At 44.0% G+C, this 12,809-nt stretch overlaps 1 protein-coding gene and 1 pseudogene across 1 annotated transcript; one reads left to right on the top strand and one right to left on the bottom strand.

Annotated features, from left to right (window-relative positions):
- The first annotated feature begins 2,914 nt into the window (after positions 1–2,914).
- On the top strand, positions 2,915–6,823 carry LOC115738684 (annotated as a pseudogene).
- LOC115738685 (alcohol dehydrogenase-like 7) lies at positions 6,714–11,720 on the bottom strand. Its single transcript, XM_030671391.2, has 10 exons — positions 11,465–11,720; positions 11,204–11,340; positions 11,061–11,107; positions 9,833–10,158; positions 9,173–9,255; positions 8,964–9,039; positions 8,329–8,393; positions 8,012–8,107; positions 7,758–7,922; positions 6,714–6,960 (listed from the first exon to the last, which is right to left on the bottom strand). Exons 1-10 carry the CDS (start codon positions 11,511–11,513, stop codon positions 6,844–6,846), a joined length of 1,161 nt encoding a protein of 386 aa, XP_030527251.1. The 5' UTR covers positions 11,514–11,720; the 3' UTR covers positions 6,714–6,843.
- Between the last annotated feature and the right edge of the window lie 1,089 nt (positions 11,721–12,809).

The following is a 12,809-nucleotide window of genomic DNA, read 5'->3' as shown; positions in this document are numbered from 1 at the left end:
TGTAGAGTTCAACTCTTGCACTTTGTAAAGAGATAGAATAAAAGTCCAATTTGACAAGCTCGAGGGAGGGATGCTAAATATCCCCCGTCGCCTCTAAGAAGTATAATATAGCCAATACAAACACCGTTTTTTTCTTTTATCTTTTTTACAGAAAAATTAGAGCCAATCCACGAATTACCACTCAATAATCGCTCTTGCCCACGGTCCGAGCTGCTTTGTAATTTGTTGGTTGATATTCGATTGTCATCATGAATCAGTTAGAGATATGCCCTAAAGCAATTATGTAATAGTTACATGTCAAGAATTTCAGTTGTATTTTCAATTTCTTATTTAATTAATGGCAAAGACGTATTTATTCATTTGTCCAATTATTTACTTATATGAATAAATTCCATAAGATCGGTTGTAGCTGGATCTATTCTTGAGACGTTGAGAATATGTGTGACGGATTCACGGTTAAACCGAATCTTTAAACTGTTCCCGGTCGATGGATCATTGAATGGATATCAATGATCCGGTTGAGATCGGTGTGTTTTTAATTTCACCATTAAGTATTGGATATTTAAGGGAATGATAACTCACAAGTCATTGGGTATTGCGATGCCCGAGTTAAAACACAGGTGCTTGTACCGGACAAGTTCACCGAACGTGACACACATTGAACGATTAGCGACATGGAAGCTTTTAGCGTGGTCAATAGCTAATCGTTTATGTTTTGGTCTTGTGTAAATAATCCTTAGACCCGAGGCACAGTGTTGACTTGTATGTTGGATGACTATGGTTCACAAGTGCGCATATTGGCGGCTCGTTGATTCATCTTTGTATTTGATGGTCATAGTTCATGCACATACGAAGTCACACATGTGCGCAAAATGGAATCTATCTCCTTGTTACATGCACGATATGATATCTTATGTGATCTAGTTACGACAATGCATTGAAATCCTCGGCCGAGGTTGTAACCGAGAATGAAATGTTCATGTCTCATATAAATGCATGTCGATTAGATTTGTGCATATGATCGAATTGGTGGCTTGATAATTATTCCATGATCTTTGTTCAATCGAGATATAGTAAGACAGATGGATTAAATTACACTGTAGTCAAAGCTGATAGGTTCATTATGTTCTTAAAGCATTCACACTGTCTGGATAGCCATGACATATTGCTAGATGTCACTGATAGTTTGTAGGACCTAGAAATTGATCGTGACAATCAATTCTCTTGGATGTTCTAATGTGTTAGTGCATGTCTTACTACCATCTCAATGATGAACATGGGAATGTCACACACCATAACCAATTCATGATGACGTGGAATGAAAATATGATATTACAAATATGTTTGCAATCACGATTATTGAATTAGTCGAACTGAAATTAGATTAAATATGATTTAATTTATTTTTTTATTTTTGGTCATGGACTATGCGCATATGATGCCCACGCACGTCCTAAATCGACACATATTGATGTGCCCGAAATTGCACACATGCTGGTATATATATTTATATATATTGATTATTTTTTAATAAAAAAATAAAACGGTGCACGTGTCACACGGTCAACAAATAGTTGTTGACCGTGGGATGTGGTGCGCGTTGCACACACGATCAGATCGTGTGTGCAATGCAATCAGTTTTTCTTTCCCCTCTTCGTGCATGAGCGTGGAAATAGTTTTTACGCTCTTCGTGTGTGCGCTATTCCAGTGGGCTGATTTGAGAAAAAGAGTATTCTCGCGAGTGCGTGCAAAGAGGTCCAAGAGAGATTTAAAAAAAAATAATAATACTCTCTCACTTTTCGTACGAAAGACCAGAAATTTTTTAGAGTTGTGAAAATTGATTCCACAATATTGCTAGCACAATTCAAGTGGTGATTCTCGCGAGTTCGTTCTTCCTTTCGACGTTGCGATTGGTGGTGTGTATGAACTAGAGGTTCGACATTTGTGGGGCTTGAACAAAGAGCATCCGAACCAATTTGTTTTCAAGCACTCCTCTAGAGGTACGTGTATAGGTTTTTATTTATTTTCGCTGCGTATTTTATATGTTTTATTTGCCTATGCATGTTACGTGTATCCCAACAGAATTTGTAACGGCCTGGGCCTACCACTTGCAAGATATTGTCCGCTCCGGATACACGGTTTTCACCGAGGGCCGTCCATACAGCCCTCATAAAACGCATTTTGCAACGGCGGCTTGGGCCTATCACTTGCAAGATATTGTTCGCTCTGGACACACCGTCCATACAGCCCTCATAAAAAGCGTTTTGCAACGGCAGCCTAGGCCTATCACTTGCAAGATATTGTCCGCTTTTGACACACGATCCTCATTGAGGGCCGTCTATACAGCTCTCATAAAACGCGTTTTGCAAGTCTAGAGGGCCCATTGCCATATAAACTAGTCAAAAACTCTCCTCCTAACTCTGATACCAATTGTAACGGCCTGGGCCCACCACTTGCAAGATATTGTCCGCATTGTCCGCTCTGGACATAGAATCCTCTCGGTTTTGTTTCTCCGAGGACCGTCCATACAGCCTTCATAAAACGCATCTTGCAAGTCTAGAGGGCCCATTACCATATAAACCGGCCCAAGACTCCCCTCCTAAGCTATGTCGGACAAGGGATGTCACAGAATCCACCGCGATAATTGGACAAGGCATTGCATCCTCAATCTCTCCGAACGATCGAGCTGTCCGAGGATTTTCTTGTCCCAACCATCCCAAAACTTCTTTTCCCATTCGTCCAACAAATAAATAAATATTATGAAAATCACAACATTATTGTACAATAGCATCATCTTGCACGTTACACCCTCTAGGAACGTACAGCGCCCATCTCCTAGGAATCCTAGGCCATCCAGCTCCTTATTTATACTCGCCGACCTATCGATCCCGCATGAAAGCAAGGCGGTGAAGATGATGAGCAACAAAGGGCCCGAGCGTTTGCTCCTCCTCCTCCTCTCGTCGCTCGCGGCCGTGGTTTCAGGAGTCGTAGGCAGGGAGTACCTGATCGGAGTCGGGAGCTATGACTCAACGGGGCCGGCTGCCGACGTGAACATGATGGGCTATGGGAACATGCAGCAGAACGCGGCGGGAATCCACTTCCGGTTGAGAGCGAGGGCTTTCGTCGTGGCGGAAAGTCCGACGGGGACCAGGTTTGCCTTCGTCAATCTCGACGCGGGGATGGCTTCGCAGCTCGTCGTTATTAAGGTGCTCGAAAGGCTTAGATCGAGGTAAGAGGACAGAGTTTGTGAAGGAGCCATTGCCTGTGACTTTAGACGTAGACTGTAGCGAACAATTTTTTTTTTTTCCTTCAACTTTTCAACTTGTCGAAAGGTTTGGAGATCTGTACACCGAGGATAACGTTGCAATCAGCGGCACACACACTCATTCTGGTCCTGGAGGTTACTTGCAGTACGTGCTTTACATCGTGACCTCCCTCGGATTCGTCCAACAATCGTTCGACGCCATCGTCGACGCCGTTGAGCAAAGCATCGTCCAAGCTCACCACAACCTCAAGCCTGGTTCAATATTCATCAACCAAGGTACACAGCTCAATATGGGTGGCCTTTTGTTGGTCGATGAATCATGCCCGCGATCCTGACGTGATCTATTTTCGACAGGGGATGTAGATAGTGCAGGCATAAGTCGGAGCCCGAGCGCGTACTTGCTCAATCCCGCCGAGGAGAGAGCTCGATACCCGGCCAACGTCGACACGCGAATGACGCTGTTGAAGTTCATCGACGGCAAGAGCAGGAAAAGCATCGGTGCGTTCAATTGGTTCGCGACGCATGGGACGTCCATGAGCCGAGACAACCTGCTCATCAGCGGAGACAACAAGGGAGCCGCCGCCAGGTTCTTCGAGGACTGGTACCAGTCTGCTTCGGGGAAGGGGAAACTAGTTAACCGATCTGGTAAGCTCATTTTCTTTTGCAGGATGGCGCTTTCATATAACTAATGTAGCGAGAATGTCGTAGTCGTTACAGTTTCTTCTGCTTGTGTTGTTTGCGAGATTAGATGTAGGTGGTTCGTCATTGGTCGAGAAGGCGCAAACTATCGGCCCAACCGGAGGGAAGCCTTGCAGCAAAACGAGCAGCCGGAGTTCCAAGGTGAGGATAAACGACGGCGCCTTGTTTGTGGCCGCATTTTGCCAATCCAACGTGGGGGATGTGAGCCCGAACGTGCTCGGAGCGTTCTGCATCGACACCGGAAAACCGTGTGACTTCAACCGCTCTTCGTGCCACGGGGACGATACACTCTGCATGGGGCGAGGACCTGGGTATTCTCTAATCGCTTCCAGAATAAGTTGATCATCACCGGGCATTTCAGTAGTCGTGTGTGGTGGTTGTGAAATGGCTGGTAAGCTTCTTAGCTTGAGTTGAAATGAGGGTTCGTGATGCTGTGTCACAGGTACCCCGATGAGATACTAAGCACCAAGATCATAGGCGACAGGCAATTCAAGACGGCCCTCGATCTATTCAAGTCTGCTAAAGAAGAACTGACAGGAAAGATAGATCATCGCCATGCATATGTAAATTTCACAGATATTGAGGTGGAGTTGGAGGGAAACCGGGCGGTCAAAACGTGTCCCGCAGCCCTCGGTGCAGGTTTTGCCGCCGGAACCACTGATGGCCCCGGCCAATTCTGTTTCCAGCAAGGCGATACAGAGGTTGGTAAATTCCTAAGCATTAGCTACCGCCGGTTCTCGAGTAATTTCAAGCGTGCCTACCATGTCGACCGTGCAATGTAACTATGCAAGTTTCAGCCAGATTAGAACCCAGCTTATACTTGATCATCTCGTTTCACGCGAACGTCTTGAGTGTTTACAGATCAACCCCTTTTGGAAGCTTGTGAGGGATGTGCTGAAAAAACCGAGTGCGTATCAGGAGGAATGCCAGAAGCCGAAGCCCGTCTTACTCAGCACCGGCGAAATGTTCAACCCCTACGCTTGGGCGGTATGATTGAATCCCCATCGAATCTCACTGTTATAGTAAAATCTGCCGGACTCCAGCTGTTCTGATCGGCTTATCTAACTTCACCATGAGCACCTGCTTGAAGCATACCTGATAAAAAACTAATGCATTCAGAGTAATGAAATCATCAACTTCTTCTGATAGAAGCATATAATCCTCTACTGGCTCACATGTGATGATCCTCCACTGGTGCCCAGCTGGTTTACTTCAGTAATATGCTTAAGAAGGAGGTGCTAGGTGGGGATGTCACCAGACAATTTTAGCGATAAATTCTTAAGAGGATTAATAGACAAAGCGACAACGATGTGTGGTCATGAGTCGCGTGTGATGATGACATGATCAAATGTCTAAACAGTCCTTTTACTTTTTACTATAATGCAGCCGGCGATTCTTCCGATTCAAATGCTCAGGTTGGGACAACTGATCATTCTCTCTGTACCAGGAGGTTCGTTTCTCTCCAAATTTCTCTGGCAGTGAGTTTTAATTTCATGTCATAGCTTCGGTTAGCTTAGAGATAGTCCATTCCTCCGCATATGAAAGTGTCGAGACTTCTTCAGGGAGTGGATCATGCTGAACCGGGAATGTCAATGATACTTGTGTTCAACTAGAGAACAGGTTTCGATCGTATATGGCTTTCCCAGAGTTAATTGAACATATCCCAAACTCTATTTTTGGAGACTGGGGTCTATGCCAGAACAGTAGCAGCACTGCCAGATGGAAGCCTTAAGCAGTAACGGCAACGGGTATCTTACGAGCTAATCAAAATCCTGTTTTCGAATTTACAGAATTCACGACAATGGCTGGCCGGCGACTGAGAGAGGCAGTGAAGGAGACATTGATAAGCAACGGGAAGGGAGAATTCCAGGAGGATCTCCAGGTTGTGATTGCAGGCCTTACAAACACTTATTCGCAGTATGTCGCGACCTTCGAAGAGTACACACAGCAACGATATGAGGTACCTTAGAATCCTAATAAGTAGAGAAGAGGCATATCTCAACAGATTTTCTGAGGCAGCCATGATTCTAGATAGATTTGACATGGAGGGGCGAACGAGAAGATCAATTACCTTCGTAGGATTACCACAACTCGCTGCTAGACAGCATCCATGTCCTTTCCGCATTACAGTTGCTGAATTGTGTTGCAGGCCGCTTCTACGCTCTACGGCCCACACACACTATCGGCCTATATCCAAGAATTCAAGAAGTTAGCAAAAGCCATGGCAACGGGAGACAAGGTCCCCGCGAGAGGTCCGTCGCCTCCCGACCTTTCCTCTGTACAGCTCAGCCTCTTGCTTCCCCCACTGGGTGACTCTCCTCCTCCAGGCGTTAATTTTGGCGACATGAAAGAAGATGTCGCCCTACCACAAAGCAAAGCATTCAAAACGGGAGACAGAGTAAATGCCACGTTCTGGAGCGCAGATCCGAGACACGACCTGTTAACAGAAGGCACGTTTGCAGTCGTAGAGAAGCTCGAGGGGGAACGGTGGATACCGGTACACGATGACGACGACTTCTGCTTGTTTTTCAAGTGGAAGCCAGAAGCCAATGGATTTTATGGTTCGGCAACCCTCGAGTGGGAAGTTCCGGAGGGGGCTACGCCTGGTATTTACCGCTTCAGGCACTACGGTTCCTCTCAGGAGATATTCTCTCCCACCGAGTACTTCACCGGTGCATCGAGCGCATTTCCAGTGTCATAGTATCGTGTTCAGGATTACCACCAAAGAGTCCCAATGAAAATTTCAGGATTTCGGGAACATTTGCAGGGTTTGCCACCTTAGAATACGATGAACAACAAATTCCTAATAAAACACGATTTCATGCACGAATAGTGCAGAGTTTTTTGCTCTGAGAATAAAAGAACAGCAAAAAGTTAACTCATTTGCCCATCCAGATCACACACCGGAGACACTTTCCCTCGATGAGTAACTCGAAAGCTTTGTTAATATCTTCAAAGACTACCTCATGTGTGACAAACTCATCCAACTGCAACTCCTGAAAGCAGAGGAAAGAGAGAGAGAAGTTCAAAGGCATATCATCACGAATATCTGGAATCAGACTCTGATTTAAAGCGACAACTGATATGAAAATGAAATATTTCCACAGCATTTTCAACTCTCTAGGCACAGATAGATAAATAGCACGACCAGCTGCCTGGCACAGATTCATGTTTGTGACGATAATGCAAAAGTGCTTTCTGCTAGAGTTGGCAAATACTTCGGGAATCCTTGTTTCTTATACCGGGTACGTCTATGTGAGCTTAGGGAAATTGAAGTATGATCCGACGATATGTGACCCCTGCGCATGGAATACGGGTATCCGGGAACAGCGCCCCGACACGGGTGTCTCCCCTGCCCGGCCAAAGGGCGGGGGTTCCGCTCCCCAGTGAGCAAACGACTACCCCGCTTGCTAATGAGCAGGCGGGGGCTAACAACAACAGTTTTTGACTTTTGTTTAAGTTGACTCATTTGTTGAGGGATTAAAGGAGTTTCAAATAGGTTTAGATTTTGGGCCCGTTTAAGACATATATATTTGCTCGTCTTTTAGCTGATCATGGTAACGAGTTATGCGACTGTAAACAAAAAAAAATTTATAGTGAAATCTCTTTGCAGGACATAGCCCTATTTTGGGGTGAACTTAGTAAACCATGCGTTGTCTATTTTTTTTTTCTATTACCTATGTGATCGTTTTGAATCGGTTTGCGATACGGCCCTTCACTTTCCAATCTACCAAGGACTGAAAACATAGGAAGAAAAGACATGATGCAAGTAGCTGTAGAAAACAAGTGTCACCTTGTCCACATAGCGCCTTAGGAGGATGGGAATATCTGACTTAGCTTTGAGACCTCCAAACAAAGATCCCACAAGGCTTTTCCCGCTATGAAGGACGTCAAAGGAGCTAAAGGTCAGCTGTGAACCGGGCTTGTCCACTCCCAACACAACTGTTTTTCCCCATCCCTGAAACTCACGCGAATAAGGGACGATCAATAACCACAGAATTTTGTGGATTGTCTAAGTGCTCATGTATCTTAACATGAGAGAGAGACCTTTCTGCAAGAAGCATAGGCCTCATGCACCAATGATGCCAAACCAACGCACTCAAAGCAATAATCTGCTCCCCCGCCAGTCATCTCATTGATCACCTGTTCAATTGAGATAAGAGAAATTTAAAGCCTGATAATACTAGAGCAGTCCACAAAAATAGAGCACCATGCCAGTACATGAATACATTTGAAGTTATACTTGCAGAAGTCAAAGAAAATGAAATATGTAGGATCACTGCCGCCAAAGATAAGCGATGTTGGCTTGCAACCAGTAACCATTTATTGCCGTGAACTTAAAGGTCAGATGTCTAGAGAAAAACCTGGCTTAGCGCTTTATTGTCGGAGTTTCCAGCATAGACAAAGTCTGTCACCCCAAACTTCTTTCCTGTATCATTAAGGAAAAACACGGACCGGATTTCAAAACGACAAAAGATACACTGATCAATGGCGGACCGAGAATTTCACACTCGGGACAACAACTGATGCTGATGGTTTTACATGCAAGTATACCCAGGTCCATCATCTGAGTTTTTCTTATCTTTTCCACTTTCGACCTTTCCTTTCTGTTTGGTTTGGGGGGGGAGGTTACATATGCCATAAGTTTGAGAGATCAATTCAGATATGACGATCTTTGGAGTTGGCAATCCTAGAATCTGATGTTTAGATATCACACATTTGTCAATGAGCAGCGTAGTTTCCTGTTTACAAATTGTACTTATGGGCATGCAAAACTTGATAATTTTTCTCAGAAGCATTAATTTTTATGAATGACATTCAACTTGGTCCTTCCAAGATCTTAATCGTAACTTCGCTTCTATATTTGTATATCATCTGAACTTGCAGTCTGTTGCCGCTACAACTGCTATGGTATAAAATTACTGTATATTGACCACTGCTACTAATCACAAGACCTTTTGACTTATAATTTTACTGCAAACTCGTCAACATGTCTTACCAATTTCAAACTTCTCTGGGTTCATATCCACACCTATTATTCTGGCAGCACCACACAATCTCGCTCCTTCCGCAACCTACAGAGACAACCCCAAGCCACTATCTCTCTCAGAATCCTTCGGGCATGTCCTTGTCCTTTCAATTCAATTGTTGGAACAATGGATGGATGGAAAAGTATGAAAGGAAACACAATATTGGTATATCTCATACTGCTAATCCAATTGAACCAAGTCCAAATATTGCAACGGTTGATCCCGCCTCCACGTTTGCTGTTCTCCAAGCAGCCCCAACCCCTGAACAGGAGCAAGTAGTTTTCAGCATTTATTGTATCCACCATTTGTTGCCATGTCAGTCAAAATTAGTTAAGACAGTTCTTTTGCAAGACGCTCATGCAAATTGGAAACACGAAGAAATTGAGAACAAATATGCAATCAGACAAGACCTTCCAAAGCCTGCCCATCCAATTTAATTTCTTTCTGACTCAATGCAACCATCCTTGAGGACCAGTACTAGTAGTAAAGCGATGAAAGAGACTACTTTGTGTCCGTCATTTGAATATCCAGAGCACGCATATTCTACTTGAGGGACCAAAAAGCACATTGAAAATGCTGAATTGCCCCATGTCAACAGTAAAAGTTTTACAGAAATATGAATGGACAGAATTGGCATGAGAATATGCAACCAATAGGAAGATCTAATAGTTGGCTTGGGAAGAGCCGCCCACAAGAACAGTGAACCAACAATAAAGAGCCAAAGACATCAGCTCCCTCTTATTACATGTGAAATCAAAACGTAATACCAGCTGCAAGAAGTCTTGACCTGCTGAGGGAAGCTATTACTCTTACTGAGATTGAAGGAAATGTGCTTCACCTGTTGAGACCCCACAACCAATGAGGCATGCTCTACTTGGAGGAATTGCAGGATCAATCTTAGTTACATGGGCAACATCTACCACAGTATACTCAATAAAGCTCGACACGAACAGAAAGTGATATAGAACCTCTCCCTTAAGATCCTTGAATCTGCTTGTCTCATATCTAGGCATCCAAGGAGATAACTTGAAGGGGAGTTTTGAGCATAAATTGCTCTTCTTTGACTTACAATCTTCACATTCACCACAATCTGACATGAAGGTTGGAACGACTACATCCCCTTCAGTTACCTCACCAACATTTTCTCCGACACTTTCCACAATCCTGAAGACAAGGAAATTCTGAGTGCAACATCTCAAAAATACGAAAATGAAGAATAGACTGATCCAAGAGCAAGAGCTTGATCTTTAACATCCCAAAGTGGGCAACATCGACTAAGTAAAAAGCCATCAACAAAGAGAAAAACATAAGAAGATAGAGCCCATTCCCTTGCAAGGTATTATTAACAGTCAACAGCAAATCTTAAATGTATATCAGCAGAAGCTGCACGATTATTGGCTTCCGGGAAAGGTGTATCAGAGAAAAGAAGTGCTATTCTGCATAAATTATATTATAAACTACCAGTATCAGTTCAAAGCAGGAGTGATGAAAAATTAGACACTGAATATGCCACTTTGTTCTGCAGTGCCTCTTTTACGCGGATTGTCTGGCAAGTTTGACCTTCACATGTATCTTTCTTGAAATAAGTCTTGAAAAGAAATTAAGAAAACAGCATATTGTTCTTAAGGAAACAATCATAAGCCTGAGGGGAAAAGATATTGCCTAATCTCGTTCGAGCAGACCTAGTCAATCACACTTCAAGAAAATAACAATTAACATCTGGGTTGGACCCTACTGAAAGTCCACCATGCTAGTGTTAAAGAAAGTCCAGAAACAAATTTTTCTATCTTGTTGATTGTAAAAAGTACTTTCCGAACGGCGGTCGACGTGGATGATTAAAATCTTAGTGAAAGAAAAGTTCTTTGCAGTTCAACAATTTACACCCAATCGTGTTCAACAAATTAAAGAGCTGAGCTTAGACGAAGTCGAGCATTCACTGGACTCCTTGAATCCTCTCTCACCCATTTACTCATCAAGATAGAGTAGTGGACAAAGATAAAGAAACTACAAGTGCCAAATAAGTAAAATTAGAAGAGAACAAACAATTTTGGAGTCGTCAAGCTTACCCCACCGCCTCGTGCCCAAAAATCCTTGGGAAATATCCGGGAGGATCCTGCAACCCGCAAGCAAAGCATGCTTGTTATGCACAGCAGATTGCTTTCACATACAGGCATGCACGCGACAATGGAGAGAGAGAAATGGACATTACCTTCATTCTCCAAAACGTAACGTCGCTGTGACAGAGGGAGGTGCAAATGACCCGAATCCGAACCTCGTGAGGCATCGGCGGGTCCACCGTCACCTCCTCGATCTCCAGAGGCTCCCCCGGCTTGCGAGACACCGCGGCTGCAGTTTCATTCGTCCCAACAGTCAACAAATCATTCCCCGCCACATCGATCGCTCCCAGAAAACTAAACAAGCACGAAAGCGCCAAAACCGGCTCAAATGGCGAAAGAATCGCGATGCCTACCTCTGCATCGGATGGGCTTCCCGGCAGTCGGCGACTTCCCGGCCTCCATTGCCCCGACGACCCAGCTCACTCTCTTAGCCTAGATCGCTCTAGTCTAGTGTTTGACGATGAACAGGAACAACTGGGTTGGCGATGAAGAAGAAGGAGAAGGGGTTGGTGAGAGGAGAGGGAGTAACAGATAAGCACGATGACTGACGGTACCAACCGCGAAGGCCATTGGTGGAGAGACGGGGACGACGGGACATGTGAACTGCCGCGGACCAAAATTTTTATCCGGAGACGCGGCGCTCGGTTGGCACTACTTTTTCTTGGACATCGCTGGTTCTTCACGAAGTCAACGGCTACAATATCATAATTTGAAGGGAGAATTAAAAAAAAGGCCGTAAGTGTCTTTATTTTTTTAAATAAAGATTTGAAATAAATTTTATTTCAAATAAGGACTTAAAGTGTCATAATAATATATAAAAAAAAAGCCTAAAGCGGCTATGATTATTTTAAATAAGGGTCCGACTTTATCGGTTGGTCAAATTTTCCTATTGATTAAGGGCATTTTGGTAAAAATGTAAATTTAATCTTTTTTTGTTAAATTAAGTTAAAACAAAAAACAAAACAAAAAATCACAAAAAAAGGAAAAAAATCAGGCGGGAGGTCAAACCTCCCACCGCCCCATAGCCGGCATGGTGGCGGTGAGGACAGGCGACCTTGCCGACCGGAGGCGAGGGCGAGCAGGCCCTCGCCTCGACCGGGAGAGGGCCGCGATCATCTCCCGGACCTTCGCGGCTCGCCGCTGCCACGCCACCTGGGGGACGACTACTATAGGCGACCTCCCGCCTCTATTTCTTTGTTGTTGTTTTTTTTTTTTTCAAAATATCTTTAAAAAATAGAAAATAAAAAAATAAAATAAAAATAGTAAATGACTAAAATACCTTTAACTAAAGTGATCCAGGCCCTTTTTTGAGATTAATATAGTCACTTTAGGTCTTTATTTAAAATAATATGTACTTCAAATCCTTTTTTGACACGATAATAGCGCTTCATACCTTTATTTGAAATAACATTCACTTCAGGCTCCTATTTGAGAAAATAAAGTCACTTGAGATTTTTTTTGAAATTTTTCCAAATTTGCAACTGCAATAGGGTTTTGACCAAAAAAAAAAAGCGGCAATGGGATCCACTCCGCCACGTCACCCATTCCGCTTCCAGCCCGTTTCTGGAGAAATCCGGCCTGTACCCACTCCTCGTCGTTGGTTACGGGAAATAAAAGGGTCCGAGAACGGCTTTCGGTAGAAGCCTTAGACGTGGGCCCCCAAACCAACCTGCACACCCAAACAAAACGACAAAACGC

The sequence above is a fragment of the Rhodamnia argentea genome, chromosome 2 (assembly GCF_020921035.1).
Source record: "Rhodamnia argentea isolate NSW1041297 chromosome 2, ASM2092103v1, whole genome shotgun sequence".
NCBI lineage: Eukaryota > Viridiplantae > Streptophyta > Magnoliopsida > Myrtales > Myrtaceae > Rhodamnia > Rhodamnia argentea.
The sequence above is the reverse complement of the archived record's forward strand: the minus strand, read 5'-3'. Positions and strand labels throughout refer to the sequence as shown.